We start from the raw sequence: 22,610 nt of genomic DNA, 5'->3' as shown, positions 1-22,610 counted from the left end.
GACATCGAACGTTACAGATTCTGGCTTCAGAAGCAGCTAGAAAATGTATCACTTAACGGTGTCACTTTCAAATAAAAAAAATCAATACGCCATCATAGACCACAGTATGAAACTTCAGAATTGGTCAATTCATTTTTGTTTTCACTGGACTTTATCTGTATAGATTATCCATTGAAACTCACATTTGATGCCACCTGCTTCCTGTATAACATAATTCATATCAATGCTCGGCTTCATCTTTAAGAAGGCTAGAATAAAAATCTACTCTGCACCTTATGTGACTTGGTGCTCATCCAAAAAGCAGAATCTAACTAGTATTTTTAAACTACAAACTTTTTAAATATAAACCACCTTTAATAGTTACTTGATTTTTAAAATATTTTAATTAAAATTTAAGATAAATTACTGGTCAGCATCTCTAGTATTGATACAGCAAGTCCTCCTACTTTAGGACATTTACACATTTTTGTCATTGTTTCCGACAGCAACAAGCTTTCTACTCCTTCTAGTGTGATAGGGTACCATCCCTAAGCCAATATCTTCCTGCATGTGCTAAAGCAATAGTTGAATATTAAGGAATGCCCCGCTGTCCATGTCTATTAATACACCAGTCAGCCAAAGGGTGATGCATTATCTTCCTTGATGACAAATGATGCAATGTTGTGGCCCAGTTTTGCAGATGGAGGGTTCAATGACCATTGTCATTGACCACAAAGGCACTTGCTGCAGTTGGAGTGGGTCAACGTAAAGGAAATTGGCCAGCATAGCCTCAGAATAACCAGCATTTGACACTGAATAAATATAACAGATAACTACTTAGTTCTTAGTGTCAAGTGTTGAAGCATCAAGTTTTTTGATTGGCAAGAATGAGGAAGGGAAAATTAATGGGGCTAGTTGTTGTCTTAAATTTAACTCATCTGCTTGTCACCTGATGGCAAAATTTGGATCAAAACTGGTTCACGCTAGCAAGGAGAACTTACCTCAATGTCATCATTGCTGTAAATCTGATTATTGGATTCTTGCTTTATTGAGTCATCATATTACCCATTATTCTTGCCACCAGAGAAAACAAAATCACTTTTGGCCTAGATCAACAGCATCTCGCGTTAGTAACTCAGGGATCAGTGTGTAGAATAATTTTTAAGCTCAAAGCTTTATATAATAGCGATTGTTTAAGATATTTCTTTATGATCTGAAAATGAAACAAAAATATTTAGTTTTGAGTTACTCAGTAGGGAATGTTCTGTTCACACACGTACTAATGGACAATGAAATAGTGAGGTGACTTGCCAAATTTATTTCTAGCTGCAATGTTACAAACTTAATAGGGTAACGTACAGAATCATAATTTTAAAACATCTTTCCTATCCAACAAACTTATTATTTTTCCCACCTTTGAAGGTATATTTTCAGGGTAGCAAAATGAGCAGCTTGCAGTCATCAGGTTATGCTTGTCATACTGCTAAAAGTCCAAATTAAAATGAACCTTCCAGCTACATCCAGCAAACCTACATCCAATCCAATCTACAAACAGTAAAATTGGAATCCTTTAATAATAATGAGTTATTTCTGGATAAATTTTAAATGATTCCAGAAACAGCAGATTCATAGGTCAGTTTTTTAGACTGCTTAGAAATGGAGAACATTTTCAAAATTTACAATATATTGATATGAGGAAATAAAATGAGACAGAAATGCTTAATGAATTACCTGGCGTTTATTAAAAGTTATATATAAATGTTTTACAAATAAATGGATTCCCATAAGCAAAGTAGACCATTTGCCTAGATTTTCCAACAAAGTACACATTTATAGAAAGGGACAAGTGTTAAAAAGTGGGAACCAAACCTTTATACAAAGTTGTTTTGACTTCATCGAAAATAATTTAAATGTTGTAAAGATAATGTGTTAGTAGGACATTACTGGTTTATGGGATCAAACTTCAGTGTTAAAATATCCATAGCTGCTCTTGAGGGGGTGGGGATTGCGAGAAGTATCTGAAAACTTGATTTGTAAAAGAAATAAAGTGAGGCAATATAAAGCAATAGAAATCACAATTCACACATGCAATGCCTCCTATATTATCAAACCAAGCTCGGCTTAGGTTTCTCTTCATCGAGATTGCCGTGATCTGGGATTTCCCTATAATACAGTGCAGGGAAGAAACTGGAAAACATTTTCAGACTTTCAGTGACTAGCTCAAGACATCTTTAAGTTTAAGAACAGATCCTCTGAGCTACTTTGGATCACAATGAAAGCTATCCTTCAAAAGGTATGAACCTTTCAAAATATACATATAATGGTATAAACATTCCATAGAATGGGAGGAAACTATTTTAGTTGCTGCTCTGGCCCTGCAATACACAGCATTAGATACAAGCTAAATTTTAAATCAATCTACATATTGCTAGTTTCAGGCTTAATGTACAGTGCACACAAGGAACAGATTCAAATTTGTGGATTCTATAGAACAGTTGGAGTGTCACTGAGTCAAAAGACAGTCAGGTGAAGAATGAGTATGAAAAGAGTAGCTCGCATCATTCCCTTTCAAGGATTGGCCAGTGAGCATTTTTTCCTCCAAAATATTGTATCCTTGCATCTTAAACAAAAAACACTCGAAACCTTAAAATCCAAAAGATAAAATATTTAAATAATTTGTTTTGAAATAATTAAAATACTTTCAAGAGAGTAGTTATTTCATAGGTTTCATCTCAATATCTTGCTGTAACTTGAAGAAAGCTGCAGTAACTTACCATCAGTGCTACCTGAATTAAAACCTTGTATTCCACATGGAGTCTGCAAGGGGTTTATAGTGTTGAACCTACCACTAACTCAAACCAAAAACTGAAACTTCTGCAATATTAGTTTCATCCAGACTTCAGCTGATGATTAGTGCATTGAAGGTTCTATATGTATTCCAAACATATGACCTCTATAAAGGTGATTATCTACTCTAAGTGGATGGGAAAGTTTAACATTTGTTTTCTTTATTTAATAAAACTTGATAGCATTGTGACTTCAAAATAACATTAACTGACTAGAACAGCAGGCAGCCATATGAACTGAATACACCAGGTCTTTGAACTAGCTGCAAAGCAACAATTGGCAGATTTTGCACCGCCTCAGACACGGTTAGGAACTTTAATATTGGGAATCATGGAGGTACATCAACAAACTTGAAGGAATGGGATGTAATTAAAAGTTAAAACAGGTTTATGAAGGGAGAGTAGGTACTGTACTGCAGCTTCAGGTTACAATTAACAACTAAAATCAGCAAAATCCATTCAATCACAACATTATATTCCCAAAAGGGAAAACATGTACAGCAGATTAAGTAATAGATGCAAATCAAATTTACCAAATAAAAGTAAGAAAAAAGACTTTTCTGTGCAAATCAAATAGCAAGGGTTGAGGTCAGTGGAAGGAATCCAAATATTACTACACTGTTGAAGAATATATTAAAGGAGTGGCAGCAAAGCTCTGCAGTGCGAATCATTCAATAAAGCCCCAATTATACTTCGCTATCAGTTTGCTTTATCTACAAACTAACTGAATATGGTTAGGACAATACTGACCTGCAGGATGGAAGTCTTAACCAACAACATGAATAGACCACCCAAACAAGGCCAAAAGTAATGACACAAGAGTGTGTTTTAGATAGAGGCATCAAATTCCATAGTTTTAAATGCTCTGATTTTACAGGTAGAATAAGCTTTAGGCTTCCCACTTGATTAATAGTGAGTATTCCAAGACAACTGTAGATCAAACCCTGTAAAAGTTCCGAGGTGGTAAATGCTGCCTTCAAGAAATCGCAAAAATTAAGTTGCTCCTTCCCAAATGTACTTGAACTAGAAAATCAGTCAAGTTGCTCAATTTTAAGTTGTTCAGCTTTCTGAATTATTTTCTTAAGTATCAAATTCATTTAATGTCCGAATGTTTATTTGCAAAACAGTAGCTTTTTGATTACTACTTTGAGTGAAATGAAAATAAAAGTCAACCCGAATTCTAGTAATTACAATAGTCAACATGGTCCAAAAGATCACGGTGTTGACTTGTGGGATACTGAGCTTTGCACTTGGGGCATTCCAAAAAACTCTCATCAAGAAGATTGCTGGACTTTGGCAAAGGCAATTTGTCTTCATCATCACCATTCCTGTACAACACTGGATCCGAGAGGCGGATATCTTGTACTCGCTGAAACAAAAAGTAGTTTATTTTAATGAATTACTCAAACTTGTTCAAAGAGAACTCCAATAATTTAAAGAAGCCAAGTGTCCAGCAGGTTTACAGCTAGTCTCATATTAAAAAGAACATCAATCTAGATTACATGAATTGAAAAGTCAGCTGGGTAGAAATTCAGCTGATTTTCCCCACGTGAGGAGGACAATAAGCTGACATAGTTGCCAGAAAAGAACTATAAACTAGACTGTTGCTGTTACAGTACCAGTGCAGATAATCAGTTATTGACTGTGTTATTATTAGCAACATAAAGGCCAGTGTGCAGGAAGAGTTCGGGTTAAATCACACATTTATACATGAAGGAGGAAACCTTGTACACAAAATCTAAATTCTGTCTTAATTTTAGCTGCTAAATAAATTTCACAAATAGCTCAAATAAAAGCAAACTACTACAGAAGCTGGAGATCTGAAATGATAAAGTGGAGAAACTCAGCAGCTCTAGCAGTATATGTGGAGATAGAAACAGTTAATGGGCAGTCTGTTGATTCTTCTTTGGCACTGCGATAGCGTGATGTGGTATTCTGAAGAAGTTGCTGGACTCAAAATGTTAACGCTTTCTCATGCTACAGACGCTACCAGGCATGCTGAGTTTCTCCAGTACTTTATTTTTTATCTCACGTATGCCTGAGCTGATGCAGAATAATGTTACCCATGCAGCTTCTACAGATCCACAAACCTCTTTGAAAGGGGCCATAGTCAAGACAGCATTCCCTATAAACACACTGCCATCTTTTTGGTGGAAAATTTATAGACTATATATAGTTTAAAATATCCACAAAATACACATCAGCTGCACGGTGAATTACATAAAAACTCCTGTGAGGATTAACAAATGCCAGCAAATTGATTTTTCACACCTTCACTATTAAGCTGCAAATTCTTATTAAAGTAGCATCAGCTAAAACCTAACAAAAATTATAGGAAAACTTTAATGGGCAAACGGTACTCAAAAGTCATAGAATAATAGAATCCCTCCAATGTGGAAGCAAGTCATTTAACCCATTGAATCCACTGAAGACCATCCCACCCAGACCCATCAACCCTTACACTATCCCTCTAATTATGCATTTCCCAGCGATAATCTACCTAGCCTGCATATCCCTGGACACTGTGGACAATTTAGCACGGCTAATCCACCTAACCTGCATTTCGTTGAACTGTGGGGGGAAACTTTAGCATCCAGAGGAAACCCACGCGACATGGGAGAATGTGAAACTTCCACACACTTGATCGCTGCCTTACAGCACCAGGGACCCAAGCATAACATCGAGGACAGACAAGTTGCAGCACATTGACTTGTCATGATGATTATCTGATGATTATCCAATTTAGGTTACAAAATGCAATCAGGCAAGTTTTCTAACATTCCTCTTACTATCTACCCTGCTGAGCACTACATTTGAGAAACAACTACGCAATCATTCTACAGTATCCTATTCAAATGAATTTTCAATCCTTACTGTATTCTCCAGTCTGGTGATCTGTTCTCGTGCCTTATGCAGCTCTTTCAAGACTTTTTGTAATTGATGTTGCAGCTTTTGACGATCATGTTTCTCACTCTCAAAATCTAATGTAAGGTTTTGCATCTGTAAAGGATTCAGATGTGGTTTATGAAAGAAAGTCAGTCACTTCACAATGGAGTGCTAGGTCATGTACGCTAAAAAAGATATTTTAATCTATACAAGTTTGAAAAGAAAGCTTTTAAAAATGTTTAAAATTTGTGCACATATAGCATAAAAAGCAATATTTCAGTTTACTATCTTGGTGATCAAGGTGAAGACATTAAGGCAATGAGGAATAGAATGCCATTCCTTCTACTGATCATTGTTGTGGCTTGTGTGATTGCGAAGTTGTGAGCTGTGGATCAACAACCAATTGCAAAAAAACTGACTGCAAGTTCCATTCATAAAAGAGAAAATGATAACAATGCAGGCTGTTGTGAATATTTTCTCCCACATCCAACATAAAAATCAACTGTCTGAAAAAATTTAAATTACACCTATCTCAAAAAACCAACAGTGATCCTAATTAATTGACTTAAGACCATAAGAGATGTAGGCCATTTGTCACAAGGTCCATTCTACCAGTCAAGGACATCATGGCTCATCAGATAACCCTCAACTCCACTTTCCTGTCTTGTGAATTGTTTCAAGACTTCTGTTATTTGGCTTAATCAGATTTCAGTATTTTACTCCAATATTTTACCTTCTAAACAGGGTTAGCCTGACAGGTTTCTTTGTAATAATGTACAGTACCTCATACACAACTAAATAATAGCAGCCAATTTTCTGGCAGACAGCTGCACAAGCTATTTTGAATGAGTTATACTTATTAAAATAAATTATGCTTAACTTTGAATAATACAAAAGGTACCCAGGGATGCGACTGCTGCACCAATTGGATGAATTTCTTACTCACTCCCGACCTTCAACAGGAATCTGATTTTACTATGTTCCAAATACTTGAGATGGTTGCAAATATTTCAGTGTGATATTTGCATTGATGTACGGGGCTCCATCACCATGAAGAATGGGATGCTTTTGGAGCCCCTACTCCTGTTGGTTATTTAATTGCCCACCACTGGGTACGGCATAGCTTCTCTAAAGGATATTAGTGAACCCAATAGATTCATACCAATCTTATTTCCAATATCATCAATGATGAATGCCATTTTATTCCAGATATATTAAAGATTTTGAATTTAAAATTTAGAAGCTGTGAGATTTTAAACTCTCACCAAAGCATTAATCTGGGTCACTTGATAATTTGTTCAGCAAAATTATTATTATTCTACTGTTTGTATGTGATGAGAAGTTACAAGTTTACTTCTAAATTGAGAGAAAAAAAACGCTAAATTGTGAAAAACTGTCAAACGTTCACTACATATTTTAGCATCTGTCAGGTTTTAGGCAAAACATCATGAGTGGGTGACAAGAAACCAATTTATTCTGGTTATATGCATGTTGTGTCAATTTGAATTCTAACAACCACCAATATTATTTCAGTTAAAATAATGGATCAGAACCTGGGGTGGGGGGAGTCCACCTGGAGGGCATAGGTTTAGGTGAAAGGGGGAAGTTTTAAAACGGATCTAAGGGACAATTGTTTCATGCAGACAGTGGCAGGTATATGGAATGAGCTGCCAGAGGAAGTGGTGGAATCTAGTACAATTACAACATTTAAAAATGCAAAGGATGGGAAATGAATAGGAAGGGTTTAGAGGGATATGGGTCAAGTGCTAGAAAGTGGGACTAGATTAATTTAGGATATTGGTCAGTATGGACAAGTTGGACCAAAGGGTCTGTTTCCCTGCTGTATATCTCCATGATTCTAAGTGGTAAAAAACTGACTGCAATACTAGCCTGTGTGTCTTATTGGCTGAATGTCCTAGCATGCAAGGGCCACAGCTTTGAGAAACACCCTGCACTGTAAATAAAACAACAGGAAGAATTTTTCTCACTCTGAATGTTGAATTCAGGCACTGTCAAAAGAAAAATCAGAACTGTACTTTAGCCAACTTACAAAAGCAAAGTCTGGAAACTGATTGATCAATTGCCAACATCACATTATCTGTCATCCAATGGTCAACATGGTCTTAACTGGTCTGCACAAACAATTCAGAGACTGATCTAGGGACCTCACTCTGGTCTGGTCACAACCATCACAAATTTAAAACTATTGTGCAGTCCAGAAACAATGCATACATGAAGCTAACATTACCCAAGAAACATAAGAGAGACTTTCAACCCAGAGTTTAATAATGATGGGCAATAGGCCACAAAGTGTGTATTAAATAAGTTGTGATTTTAATAGTAAAGTTAGCACAAATTTAAACACTGATCTAGTTACAATGATGTTTGGTTGGTGATGGTTGAAATAATTTTAACTTGCACACAACTTGCTTTGATTTGATGGAGTTTGATTGGTTATCATGTTGTTTTAATGTAATTTAAGATGGTCATTGCAACATTACCACATGACCATGCATTACATTGTGAAAATCTTATTAATAATTTCCAAAAGTTCTGATTACAACTGTTTTCACAGCAGAATAATAATGTAAACCTGATTTCACTCACCCTTTCTGGCTTTCAGCCAATAATTAGGGTTCACCATAAAATCAGTTTGTTCATAATTCTCTTCAGAACATAAAGTGTATGCTACAGGAGCTCATTCATCCAATCCATCACTAACAGCTTATTCCGCTCATCCTAATTAACGGCTCTCAATCTGCAGACTGTCGGTTTCAGCATCTCATGTGAAATAATTCAATTGCTTCATATCTTAGACAGAGGCACAAACTTCAGTACATTTATGCTAATTAAGAGCAGCACTGTCCATTGCTATACCTGTTGTTCCATCACTCTATTTCTCGTCTGTTGTTCTTGTTGATTGAGAGATGACCTTTGAAGGAGCTGTATCTGCAAGAACATTAAAAATGTAACTTGTTAACATGGTTAATTTTTAAACCAAAGTTTTAGATTGGTACAATAAGTAAAACCATTCAAGAAAACTTATATACTTACCATACATGGCTCCACATCAAGTACATATTGTTGCTTTTAAAAGGTATCTGACCAAAGTTCAGTTAATAAATGGCAATCAAATCCAAAACCTCAAATCACGGTCTGCTCAAAGAGGTGTTAATGACTTTGTCCTGGGTCATTTGTATATTTTAACTATCTTGAAGAAGACATCAATAATTCTATTAGGATTATTCACCTCAAGTAAATGCCTGCTCATAGATATATTTTGAGCTTCTTTAAATGACTAAATGAAAAAGATTTGAAGATATCAGATACTGATAGCATTGCTGTGTAAGCAAACATCTGGAGTATTTAAGTCCTGTGTTAATGGTTGCTAGATTTATATGCCATAGCCCCTAAATCAGTTTCATGAGCATTCTCAGAAGTCACAGAGGACTACAGCACAGAAGAAAAGCCCCTTGGCCCATAGAGTCTGAACTGGTTAAAAACAAGAACCTAACTATGCTAATCCTATTTTCCAGCACTTGGCCGTATACTTGTATGCCTTTGCATTGCAAGTGCATACTGTAACACCCTTTTGAGCTAGCCTTCCACCAAATTCAACTGTGTATTACCATGCTAAACAGGATAGATTTTGAACAGATCTTACAACTCACAACTGGGCACCCATAGATGCTCTGGGTCATCATCAACAGCAGAATTGTACTTTGCAACAATATGCAACATCATAGCCTAACAAATCTCCCACTCTAACATTACTATTAAAGAGAATCAACCCTGGTTCAATGAAGAGCAAAGGGGGGCATGCCAGAAGAAGCACAGGTATATCTCAAAATGAGTTATCAGTCTGGTGAAGCTACAGCATGCTAAACAGCATAAGCAGCAAATGATAGAGTTAAGTGATTACACAGTTAACAAAATCAAATCCTGCCACATCTAGTTGTAATAGTGATGCAACAATTTAACAACGCACTGGAGGTAGCGGTTCTACAAATAAACCCTGTACTCAATAATGGGGACCCCAGCACAAAAGATAAAGCTGAAGTATTTGCAACAATCTTCAGTCAGAAGTGCTGGATGGATGATTGAGCTCAGCCTCCTCCAAAGGTCTCTAGCATCACAGGTTCCAGATTTCAGCCAAACATTCACTTCATGTGATCAAGGAATGGCTGGAGATACTGCATACTGGAAAGGCTAAGAGCCCTAACAACATTCCAGCAATAATTCTGAAGACTAGAGCTCCAAAACATGCCACATTGCTAGCTGCTGCTGCTGCAATACAGCTACAATACTGACAACATGGAAATTGCCCAGGTATGTCCAGAACACAAAAAAAGCAGAGAAAATCCAGTATGTCCACTATTGTCCAATGAGTCTGCTCTCAATTATCAGTGAAGTGATGGAAGGAGTCATCAACTGTGCTATCAAACAGCACTTTCTCAGCAATATCTGGCTCTCTAACAATCAGTTTGCATTCTGGCAGGGCCACTCAACTCCTGACCTTTGTTCAAACATGGACAAAAAGAGAGTTGAATTCCAGTGATGAGGTAAAAGGACTGTCCTTGACATCAGGCCTGGCGAAACTGGAGTTAACTGGAATCGGGTAGAAAATGTTTGCCGAATATAGTCATTGCTGGAACAAAGGCAGAGGATTGTGGTTGATAGAGGTCATTCATTTCAGCTCCAGGACCATCTCTAGAAAAATTCATCAGGCTAGTGACCTTGACCCAACTATTTTCAACTGCTTCAATGACTTTCCCTCCATTAAGTCAGAGGTAGGAATGTTCACTGATATTTGAACAATGTTCAGCACTAGCGAGTTTTAAGATTTGTAGCTCAGGTTGAGTTCTGAATGTAGGCTTGCTCGCCGAGCTGGAAGGTTCTTTTTCAGACGTTTTGTCACCATACTAGGTACCATCATCACTGCGCCTCCAGATGAAGCACTGGTGGCATGGCGGGCTTTCTATTTGTATGTTTTGGTTCCTTTGGGTTGGTGATGTCATTTCCTGTTCTTTTTCTCGGGGCAGTAAATGGGATCCAAGTCAATATGTATGTTGATAGAGTTCCAGTTGGAATGCCATGCTTCTAGGAATTCTTGTGTCTCTCTGTTTGGCTTGTCCTAGGATGCATGTGTTGTCCCAGTCGAAGTAGTGTCCTTCCTCATCCATATGGAAGTATACTAGAGAGAGTGGGTCATGTCTTTTTGTGGCTAGTTGGTATTCGTATACCAAATCTGTTGACTGCCCAAAAATGAGTCAAAATCAGTGAAGAAGTATTTTCAGCAGAAACTAATTCGTTCTTGCTTGGATTATGCTCTCGTACCAAGCTCTGACGAAGTCCAACTTTGTATTTCAAAAACTTTTTGTTTACAGACAAACAGACTAATAAATATGGGTGAAGATTTGCCCACCACCACCAAATGTGCCTGCTGGTAATCAGAGCAATGAGAAGCAAATGCAAAGACAGATACATGGAGGATGTTTGGGCAGTTTAGCATTCGTTTGGAAGGTGAAAACTAATCATGAATTACATGCTCAGGCACATTTAAGGAATGCTAACCAGTATTTAAAAAAGCAATTGAACCACATGCTGTGAACTCTCACTACTAAAAATGGCACTGGTTCATACCAATTTTAATTACCCAAACACTCAAGTCTGCATTATAAACAAAACATTTTTTTTTACCTGATATAAGTCTGCTGATCTTTTTTTCTCCTCTTCATATCGAGCATTTAAGTTTTCTAACTCAGTTTGAAGCTTCTGTATTTTTTCAGCTGAGCACTTCTTTTCTTCATCTGCCTTCCATTTACTGCAACCTTGTTCTGCTTGCAGTCTGACATTTAAGGCATTGACCTCCAAGCTCTTCTCTTCATAACGCTTTTTAATATCAGTAAGCTCTGATTTAAGTCTTTCTGCAATATCACGCTGTGCTTCAAAATCCTTTTTCATAGATGAAAGCAGCTGCTCATTGTATTTCTGTTTATTTTCCAGCTGTTGATTTGCTAGAAACATCAAAACATGTCAATTAAGTCACAGGCTCTCAAGGAAGGAACTCTAAAAATAACGCTCTTATAATCACAGGTACCAAAACTATCCAAAATAGACACTACAACTATATAACATATTACAGGCTAGACAAATTCTCAAATGAATATGTTGCAATACTAAATAAAAAACACACACTACAATGAGATTGAATTAGTCTAGATGGTGATTACAGATATATGGCAAGGCAATTATGGTACCAAAACTATCAGACCCAGAGTAAATAGACAAAATATTAGAGAACTGGCTACAAACAAATTAATTAATTCATGAAGTTAAAAACAATACTTTTTTAAAAAAAAAACAATGCGCAACAGCTTTACTAATCAGGAAAATAGCAAAGGACTTGTCCTTGGAGCCACATTTTGAGGATGCAAGATTCATGAGACCATTAGGAGCATTACTGCTTGTTCCATCAACTAAAACAAGTGGATTTGGCTGGTTACTTGGAACATGTCAAGAAACACTTACTGACTGGAGGGAGGATGAGTGGAGGTGGGCGAAAGTTACGGGCAACTTCTTACCCGTAACAAATCTATTTCAAGTAAAGACTAGCTCTACTTTATTCATTCAGTAACCAACTATCAGGAGTATATCAATTACAAGCAAAGCATTTTAAAAATCTTTTTGAATGATTGATCTCCTATGTTTCATTGTAAATACTAATGACAGGAAAACAAGTAACTCAGATCTCTGGAAATCACAGATGAAAAAGTTCAGTGATTTCTACTGGGCATCCCAAATCTACTGGATTAGTGTCTCTTTTCTTCATGGGCAGTGATGCATTATTGCATAGATAATACAAGACATAACTTTCAGAGCCTGACATGAATGCACAAAGCATGTGTTTTTACTTCAGCTGCGTTTGAGCACGTTTGTCAAAACGTAGTCTGTGGGCCACAATGGGGCCCTCAGAGGTCTGTTTTTCAAACTAAAACTTTTATTGGTTAGCTGTGCTGCTTAGCACACTAACTATTTTTATTAATTATTCATTTAAATTATTGCTTTACAGCTTTGGATTTGTTTATTTTTCTCTTCTATTCATGTCAACTGTTGTGATGAACCTTATTTTCTTGAAATTTGCTCACTATCCCCACAATGAGAGAGAAAACTGAAAAGTGCCATCACCCCCAACACAGGAAAGGTGGACACCCATGCGTTAGAAGAATGATGTAGTTCCATACTTTCTTCTTTGGAGTCAGAACACTGACTATTTTGTTGCTCTAGCTCAAATATCCGGCCAAGCAGACCCCTGACGTAAGCTTCCCGTTGTTGATCGTAAATCAGCCACTGCTGGTTTTTCTCTAGAGCCTATAAAACCAAACGCAGCTGTTATTTATGGCATTTAATTTGACTAACATAAGCATTTCATTAACTTAGAAGTATAAATATTGTTGGGCTTAAATTAAAGAAAAAAATGAAATCTTTAAAGTAAAATTGGAGGTCAGTATTTGAAAGACAAATCTAACTGTAAACAGTACCTACATCGTTTCAAAGACAGATTGTACAATTGTACATTGCATTTCTGAATTTGTCTAACCACATACCATAAATATTCGTCATATGGATAACTCTGAGAAAGTGAGGACTGCAGATGTTGGAGATCACAGTTGAGTGTGTGGTGCTGGAAAAGCACAGCAGGTCAGGCAACATCCAAGGAGCAAGAGAATTGACATTTCAGTTGGAAGCCCTTCATCAGGAATGAGGCTTGTAGGTCACAGGAGCTGAGAGATAAATGGCAGGGGGAAGAAGAGAAGGTACCTGGGAATGTGAAAGGTCAAATGAAGACGAGGTGGGTGGTGGTGATAGGTCAGAGAGGAAGGTGGAGCGGATAGGTAGGAAGGAAGATGGACAGGTTAAGAGGGCGGTGCCGCATTGGGGGCTTGAAACTGGGATAATGTGGGGGAGGGGAAATGAGGAAACTGGTGAAATCTACATTGATCCCATGAATTTGCAGGGTCCCAAGAAAGAAGATGAGGTGTTTTTCCTTCAGCATTGGGTGGAGGGGGTTTGGCGATCTCTTCCCCCAATGTCGAAGAGATATTGGATGCAACGGATACAGTACATGTAAAGTACTTGTAAATTTCTGTCGGATGTGGAAGCATCCTTTGGGGCCTTCGACAAAAGTGACAGGGGAGGTGTTGGCGCAGGTTTTGCATATCTTGCGTTGGTAGGGGAAAGTGCCAGGAGTGGGGTGTGAGGCATGGATCTAACAGGGGAATCACAGAGTGAATGTCTGTCCAAAATGCAGAAAGGGGTGGGGAGGGAAATATATCCTTAATGGTGTGGTCTGTTTGTAAGTGGCAGGGATGATGCAATGCATCTGAAGGTTGGTGGATTGAAAGGCGAGTACCTTGGAGGATGGAGTTCAAGGGTGGAGGTGTGGGAAGTGGACGAGATGCACTGGATAGCATCACTGACCACGTGGGAGGGGAAATTGCGATCTTTGAAGGAGGAGGCCACTTGGGATGTTCTAAGATGGAATTGATCCTCCTAGGAGCAGATGCAGCAGAGGCAGAGGAATTGGGAATAAGGGATGGCATCGTTACAGGAGGCAGGGTGGGAGGAGGTGTCATCCAGGTAGCTGTGAGAGTCAATGGATTGTAGTAGATGTCCATGGTTAATCGTTCAATGGAGATGGAGATGGACATGGAAAGTTCCAGGAAGGGGAGGGAGGTGTCTGAGGTGGTCCAGGTGAGTTTGAGGTCAGGGTGGAAGATGTTGGTAAACTTGATAAATTGGTCAACCTCCTTGCGAGACCACAAGGTAGCACCAATACAGTAATCGATGTAGTGGAGGGAAAGGTGGGGAATGGTGCCAGTGTAGCTGTCAAAGATGAACTGTTCCACGTACCTGACGAAGAGGCAGGCATCGCGGGGGCCCATGGTTTGGTAGGCGAAGTTGTTGAAGGTGAGGACCAGTTCAGCCCAGTGAATGAGTGTCAGTGGAGGGGTACTGATTGGGTCAGTGTGAGCGGAAGAATTGGAAGACTTGAAGGCCTTCATTGTGGCGGATAGATGTGTACAGGGATTGGGTGTCTGTGGTGAAGATAAGGTGTTAGGGGTCGGGGAAGTTAAAGTTTCGGAGGAGGTGAAGGGCATGGGTGGTGTCCCAAATGTAATGGGGAGTAAGAAGGACAGGTATGCAGGGATGGGTTCAGTGGGGCAGGAGCAGGCTGAGACAATGATCAACCTGGGCAGTCAGGTTTATGAGTCTTGGGTAGGAGATAGAATCAGGTAACTGGTTGTACTGAGCAGAAAGTGTTTCATTATCTATTAATTTATGAAGTTAAGCCAATTGATAAATGCAAGACTTTACTCCATATCAGGAATGCTTAAATTTTCTCAGTCATTAATCCCAAACAGACAAGTGAATTTGCAAGTGAAACCTTCAAACTGAAGAACAGACCCATTCACACTATACCGCTATCAGCTGGAACATTCAATGTTATAAATATTTGGTCAAGACTGGCTTCGTTAGTACAAACTAATTTGAAGCAGCCTTGTGCGACACCTAGTGGAGAACTCAAATGCTGTTACAATTATAAGTTAGCAAACACTGTCTCCACCCATCCAGTGACAAGAAACATGGCCTCTTCTATGAATACAGAATTCACTGATTATAGTAGGCAGATTAATTTGCAGTTGTGGTATTACAGCAAGAATTTGTAGCAAACGTTTATTAATGAAACTAAAAGTCTACATTAAGAAGAAAGTGAAATGGTGTATCTGCAATTTTGACAGTAGGAAGGGGTCATGCTTTTCAAAATCACTGACACAAACTGCTGGAGCATTTTAAGAAGAAAATTTAAACATTCCTGATATGGACTCAAGTCGTGCACCTGTCGATTGGCTTGACTTCATAAATTAATGGATATTGAAACAATTTCTGCTCAGTACAACCAGTTACCCGATTCTATCTCCTACCCAAGGTTCATAAACGTGACTGCCCCGGTCGACCCATTGTGTCAGCCTGCTCCTGCCCCAGCCCCAGCCCCACTGAACTCACCTCCGCATACCTTGACACCCAACTGTCCCCCTTAGTCCAGGAATTCCCTACCTATGTTCAGAGCACCACCCATGCCCTTCACCTCCTCCGAAACTTTAATTTCCCCGACCCCTAACACCTTATCTTCACCATGGACACCCAATCCCTGTACACATCTATCTGCCACAATGAAGGCCTTCAAGCCCTCCGTTTCTTCCACTCACACTGACCCAGCCAGTACCCTTCCACTGACACACTCATTCACTGGGCTGAACTGGTCCTCACCTTCAACAACTTTTCCTTCCAAACCATGGGCAGCTGCCTGGGCCCCAGCTATGCTGGGCTCTTTGTCAGGTACGTGAAACAGTCCATCTTTCACAGCTATACTGGCACCATTCCCTACCTTTCAGTACACAATGAACAATAATCAATCATTTTTGCAGTCCAATTTTCCAAGGCCATTGAGGCATGTGATATGGATTGGAAAATCTTCAGATTTCCACGTGGGGCACAAACTATTGCAAAATATTTCTCAGCTCGTGTCAGTAGTTTCTGTGAAAGTCATCGGATGATTTGCTTTTATCTCCAGTTTTATGCTCACTAATGAATTATTAACAATTAATACAGTTGTTTCTGCCCACAGTATTGGATAATTTGAGACACAACAAATTTGAAATCAGTGTCAATGCAAAAGGATAATGATATCGTTCCGAGCACAACATTGAAGTGAGTCAGTTTTAAACATGCATGGTTTAATCTGATGGGGACTGTTCATGAAGTCCTAATTTTAATTTATTAATATAGTCATTTGGTTTTTGCTTCATTTTAGATGCTGTACCCAATTCTCGATTCATCTCTTTTTCAGTTTATCTTTAGAGGCATTAACCAACTACTTCAGTATATTATTTCATCATGTTTTCTATTGATATAACTAGAATACGTACATCTTTTAGTTGAGCCTGGAGTGTACCCATTTCATGTGATGATCCACTTTGGCACTATAAGAAATGAAAACAAAGTCATTCTTAATTGAAGCCCCAGAATAAACCACGAAGATTGCCTTTTGGACTGGAGGCCCCAAAACAAACCACAAAGATTGCTTTTCAGAGGCCTGCTACCACTGTTCCACAGGGATCAGTCTGGGCCCTCTTTTGTTTGTCATTTATATAATTGTGTGGATGAGAATATAGAAGGCATGGTTAGTAACTTTGTGGACGACATCAAAATTGATGGTACAGGGTACAGTGAAGAAGGTTATTTAAGATTTCAAAGGGATCTTAATCAAGTGAGTCAATGGGCTGAAAAAATGGCAGATGGTTTTAATCTGGATAAATATGAGGTATTGCATTTTGATACAACAATTAAGGGCAGGATTTGTAAAAAGGTAGCGTTGTAGAACAGAGGGACCTTGGGTGTTCAGATACATAATTCTTTAAAGTTTGTGTCACATAAAGAAAGAGTGGTTAAAAAAGCCATTTAACACACTTGCCTTCATTGCTCAGTCCTTTGGCGAGTCGATGTTCATCTTTGGTATATGAACATCAACTAACCCACTCTCACTAGTATCCTTACATACAGATGAGGAAGGACACTACTTCAACTGGGACTATACATCAGTCCTAGGACAAGCCAAACAGAGAGATGCACGAGAATTCCTAGAGGCACTGCATTCCAATCGGAACTCTATCAACAAACACATTGTTTTGGATCCCATTGACCACCCCTTGAGAATAAGAACAGGAAATGACATCACCACAGTAAATGACATCACAAGCCCAAGGAAACCCAAACACAAATTGACAGCGGGCTACACCACAGTGCTTCTTCCGGAGGCTCACTGAAGATGTTACCTAGTATGGCCATGAAACGTCTGAAAATGAACTTTCCAGCTCAGCAAGCAAACCTACATTCAGCATGAACTGTTTGGCCTGAATGGTCTGGTTCTGTGCTGTATGACTATGACAACTTGAAATCAATCAACACTTAAAATTAACAACAAAAGTAATCTGAATTCTTCTCTCTTTAATACATGTAGAGATAATTTCGGGAAACAAATCCTGATGAGGGACATTAGAATAAAAATTAGTTGTGACAATACAGTGGCTTTAAGAGGTGTCTGGGGAGGTGTGTTGGTACTACAGTTTAAGAGGTGTATTTTGTCTGCTTTTTTCTTGGAGAGGTTTTAAGGTGTAAGCGTGGAGCTGTCTATTTCAATCAAGTAAACAGCTTGTGAGGCCTTGAGTTTTTTTAAATGTTAAAACAATAGAATGGGTGGGGCCAAGCTCCCACTGAACCAAGATTTTTAGTCTTAGTTTTTGAGTAGTAGCAGTTGCTGGAGTCTTGAAGATGGGTTTGGAAGCTGCAGGTACATCTCTCCCTGCAACTCAGTTTTCTTTAGATGCTTTCCTCCTGGAGTGGAGAACTGCCTGTGAGACAAATCTATTTTACTGAATTTGCCTTTACCAAGTGTGTGTTTATGGAATGTTACTTTATTGAAACAGTTACTGTTCAGTAGTTAAGTAATCTACTATCCTGTTAGGTTTTCCAACAGAGTTCAGTTATTCCAATTTCTTATGTTGTATTTTAACCACAATATACGAATAAAACGTGTTTTGCTTTTAAGACTGGTGGGTTTGATCAACTGAATTACACCTGGCATGTAATGCCTAGCATTTCAGTTTAAAATAAGGGAAAGTTAGGGTCCTGGCTATCATCAGGTTATATTTTGAGGGAGTTTAATCTGGTTCATCATTGTCAAAAATTAGGTGTTTAAAGTAATTGGAGCAGTCTATCTTACACTATGCGTGGTTAATCAGCATTTTCCTGCAACTTACTGAAAATAATTTGGCTTACAAGTTCAAAAATTTAACAGAACAACCTTTAATATGTTTATAACCTGATGTTTCAGGTACAGAGTAATACATTTCAACAAGAGTGAAAGGTAAGGGAATCCTGGCTTTAGTTTCCTTCAATGACAAGGGTGATATAAACAATGAAGAAACAAAGGAGAACATATGATTCAGATCAAGTAAATTTCTCAATCAAGATTTAGGCCAAATACGATAGGTTGAGCAGGTAAATCAAAAGGAGATGACTGGCAAAGAGAGAATGAAGACGGTGTGGCAGTTTACATGAAAGATTGCTCAAAACATTTTCTAACTACCTCTAAATAGTCACCAGATACAAGAGACAGTATGAAATCTATCTGAAACAAAGAGGGTAATTTATACTTATAATCACAGGGCAAGGCTAGAATACTTAACAAGTGCTTTACACCAGTGCTTATGAAGACAACTAAACATTTGTAGAAGTAGAGATGACAGAAATAATAGTAGTGTTAAAAATGTAAGTCATAGTCCATTGAAAAGCTGCTTATCCCAAGATTGTAAACATCACCTGGTCTGGATGGTTTGTATTCCAGATTGTTAATAAAAGTTCAGTACAGATAGGCCAGCAGAATGGGAAAGCACATGGCAGATGGAATTTATTACAGATAGCGTGAGGTGATCCATTTGGGCGCAAGCTAATTCAGACTTAATAACAATTTTAAAAAGGATAGAGAATGCAGGGCTTCATGTGTATTGATTGGCAGGTGATACAGACTTTTAGGCTTCTGAAATACATGTACGAGTTAGTACGTTGTGCTGAAGCTTTACAGACGTCTGGCTGGGCCACAATTGTAGTAGTGCAGGCAATTCTTACTGCTTCATTTTATGAAGGCTGGGAAGGGCCTCGACATTGTGCAGAGGAAATTTATCTGGATTGTTCCAGGGATGCAAAAATTAGCTACAAAGTTAGGTGAAATTGGAGAAAGTGGGAACAACAATAAAATTGCTGGAAAAACCCAGCAGTTCTGGCAGCATTTGTGCAGAGAAAGTTGAGTTAATGATTTGGGTCCAGTGATCTTAGCTAGGAAATGGTTGGTATATGTGCTGAAAACTGAGGTTGGGGAGGTGGGGGGTGCGGGCGGTGAGGAGGAGCAAACTGAAGGTGGAGATGGACCTGAGAGAAAATCAATTGGGCAGTCAAAGGAAGGGTAAAAGGTCAGCCTGGGAGAATGAATAGCTGCTCAGGGGAACATTAGTAGCTGACAGTGGGTTGTTAGTAGTAGCAGCCAATGTGATGACAAAGTCTGGTGTGGGCTGCTGGACCATGACCCCACCATGGAACATCAGGCCATCGTGTCCACAACAGTCAGGAATATCATTTAATGAGATGATCTCCCTTCCGCGACCTCCAAAATCATAATCCCCCAAACCCAGGCAGCTTGCTTCTACGTCCGACCCAAATCGACAAACAGGACTGCCCAGGCAGACTACTGTTCTGCCTTCTCCTGCCCCACAGAACTCCAACTCTTCCTACTGCAACTCTATTATTTTCTCACCTTGACCAATCCATCCCCCCTCCTCCCACCCAATCATAATTGAAACTTTTTTTTCCATTTTCTCGCCATGACCTTTGATCCCCTTGGCAATCAAGATCCTATCTCTGTTTTAAATAAACGCAAGTGCTGGCACCCACAGTCCTCCAGGCTAATGAAGTTTCTCCTAGCCCTGTTCTAAAGAGTCTTCCTTTTACTCTAAGGCTGTGCCCTCAGATCCTCATCTTTCCTGCCAATGGAAACATCTTCCCAATATCTACTCTGGCCAGGCCATTCAGTATTCTCTAAGTTTCAATCAGATTCTCTCTCAACCTTCTAATTATCACATGTAGTCCCAGAATCCTCAAACATTCCTCATGTTATGTCTTTCATTCCTGGGATGAACCTTCTCTGGCTCGAGGGCCAATACATCTGGAGATATGGGGTCCAAAATTGTTCACAATACTCTAAATATGGTCTGACCAAAGCTTTATAAAGCCTCAGAGTTACAGCCCTGTTTTTATATTCTAGTCCTCTCAAAATAAATGACAACATTGTATTTGCCTTCCTAATTACCAACTTAACGTGCAAGTTTACCTTAAGAGAATCCTGATCTAGAACTCCCAAGTCCCTTTGCACTTCAGATTTCTGAATTTTCTTCCTATTTAGAAAATAGTGCATGTCTCTATTCTTCCTAGAAAAGTTAATGAACTTGAACTTTCCTACATTGTATTTCATCTGCCACTTGTTTGTCCAATCTCCAAACCTGTCAAAATTTTCTGCAGCCTCCCCATCTCCTCAATACGACCTGCTCCTCCACCCATCTTTACATCTATGCATTCCAAGCTTTTCTACATGGAACTTGCTGACCATAGGGTGCTGGAAACAAAGGCAGTTAATGACTTCAAAACAATTAATTTATCCATGGAAAGTGGGCTGTGCCAACTGGGCTTGGAAAGAACTTTCAGGTACTGGCATTCCATAGGTCTGCTGCCTTTGTCCTACTAGATGGTCATGGTTGTGGGCTTGGAAGATGCCAAGGAGCTTTAAGGAGCCTTGGTGAATTTCTGCCATGCATCTTGTCAATAGTACACACTGCGACTACCAAGCTTCAGTGGATGTGGTGTTTAGGGAGTCAAGTGGTTAACTACTTACTGCAAGATTCCTCACCTCTGACCTGAACTCATAGCCACAGTATTTATTTGACTAGTTCAGTCTAGAAACATAGAAACAGAAAATAAGTGCAACAGTAGGCCATTCAGCCCTTTGTGCCTGTAACACTATTCAATACAATCCCAGCTGATCATGCAATCTCATATCCCATTTCTGCCTTCTCCCTATAACCCTTGATCCCATTAGCCACAAGGGCCACATCCAGCTGCCTCTTGAATATATCTAATGAACTGACCCCAACAGCTTTCTTGTGGGAGAGAATTCCACAGGTTCACAACTCTGAGTGAAGAAGTTTTTCCTCATCTCAGTCCTGAATGGCTTACCCCTTATTCTTAGACTGTGACTCCTTGTTCTGGACATCCCCCAGTGTTGGGAACATTCTTTCCACATCTAGCCTGTCCAGTCCCATCAAAATGTTATGTTTCTATGAGATATCGCTCCCCCCCCCCCCCACCATTCTTCTAAATTCTAGCAAATACAAGCCATTGATCCAGTCTCTCCTCATAGGTCAGTCCTGCCATCCTGGGAATCAGTCTGGTAAAGCTTTGCTGGACTCCCTCAGTAAGAAGAATGTCCTTCCTCAGACTAGGAAACCAAAACTGCACACAATACACAAGGTGTGGCCTCACCAAAGCCCTGTATAATTGCAGCAAGACATCCTTGCTCCAATACTCAAATCCTCTAGCTATGAAGGGGACCATATCATTAGTTTCCTTCACTGCCTGCTGCCCCTGCATGCCAACCATCATTGACTGTTCCACCATGACACCCAAATTTCATTGCACCTCGCCTTTTTCCATACTGTCACCATTCAGATAATCTGCCCTCCTGTTTTTGTGACCTCACAATTATCCACAATACATTGCATATGCCAAGTATTTGCCCACTCAGCCAGTCTGTCCAAGTCACCCTGCAGCCTCTTAGCACCCTTCTCACAGCACACACTGCCACCCAGCTTAGTGTTACCTGCAAAGTTGGAGGGGCTGCATTCAATTCCTTCATCCAAATGGTTAACGTATGTTGTGAACAGCTGAGGTCCAGCACTGAACCCTGTGGCACCCCTCTCATCACTATCTGCCACTCTAAAAAGGCCCCATTTATTCCAACTCGCTGCTTCTCTATCCATGTCAATACATTATAACTACATTAAGGATAAAAGGGTAACTAGGGAGAGAATATGGCCCCTCAAAGATCAACAAAGCAGCCTGTATGTGGAGCCACAGGAGATGGGGGAAGATACTAAATGAGTATCTTGCATCAGTATTTACTGTGGAAAAGGACATGGAAGATAAGGAATGTAAGGAAATAGGTGGGGACAT

General features: G+C 39.2%; 1 protein-coding gene across 2 annotated transcripts in view; it reads right to left on the bottom strand.

Moving 5' to 3' along the window:
- Positions 1-1,695: 1,695 nt before the first annotated feature.
- cep55l (centrosomal protein 55 like) overlaps positions 1,696-22,610 on the bottom strand; it is a 42,444-nt gene continuing 21,529 nt past the window's right edge. For both annotated transcript variants that reach the window (XM_072557741.1, XM_072557739.1), the window contains exons 3-8: positions 16,703-16,756; positions 12,956-13,082; positions 11,412-11,728; positions 8,589-8,660; positions 5,700-5,825; positions 1,696-4,194 (exon numbers count right to left, since the gene is read on the bottom strand). In XM_072557741.1, the coding sequence (XP_072413842.1) occupies positions 4,006-4,194; positions 5,700-5,825; positions 8,589-8,660; positions 11,412-11,728; positions 12,956-13,082; positions 16,703-16,756 (885 nt within the window). In that variant the 3' untranslated portion in view covers positions 1,696-4,005. The remainder of the gene's footprint in view (positions 4,195-5,699; positions 5,826-8,588; positions 8,661-11,411; positions 11,729-12,955; positions 13,083-16,702; positions 16,757-22,610) is intronic.

Source organism: Chiloscyllium punctatum, chromosome 38 (genome assembly GCF_047496795.1).
Source record: "Chiloscyllium punctatum isolate Juve2018m chromosome 38, sChiPun1.3, whole genome shotgun sequence".
Lineage (NCBI taxonomy): Eukaryota > Metazoa > Chordata > Chondrichthyes > Orectolobiformes > Hemiscylliidae > Chiloscyllium > Chiloscyllium punctatum.
The sequence above is the reverse complement of the archived record's forward strand: the minus strand, read 5'-3'. Positions and strand labels throughout refer to the sequence as shown.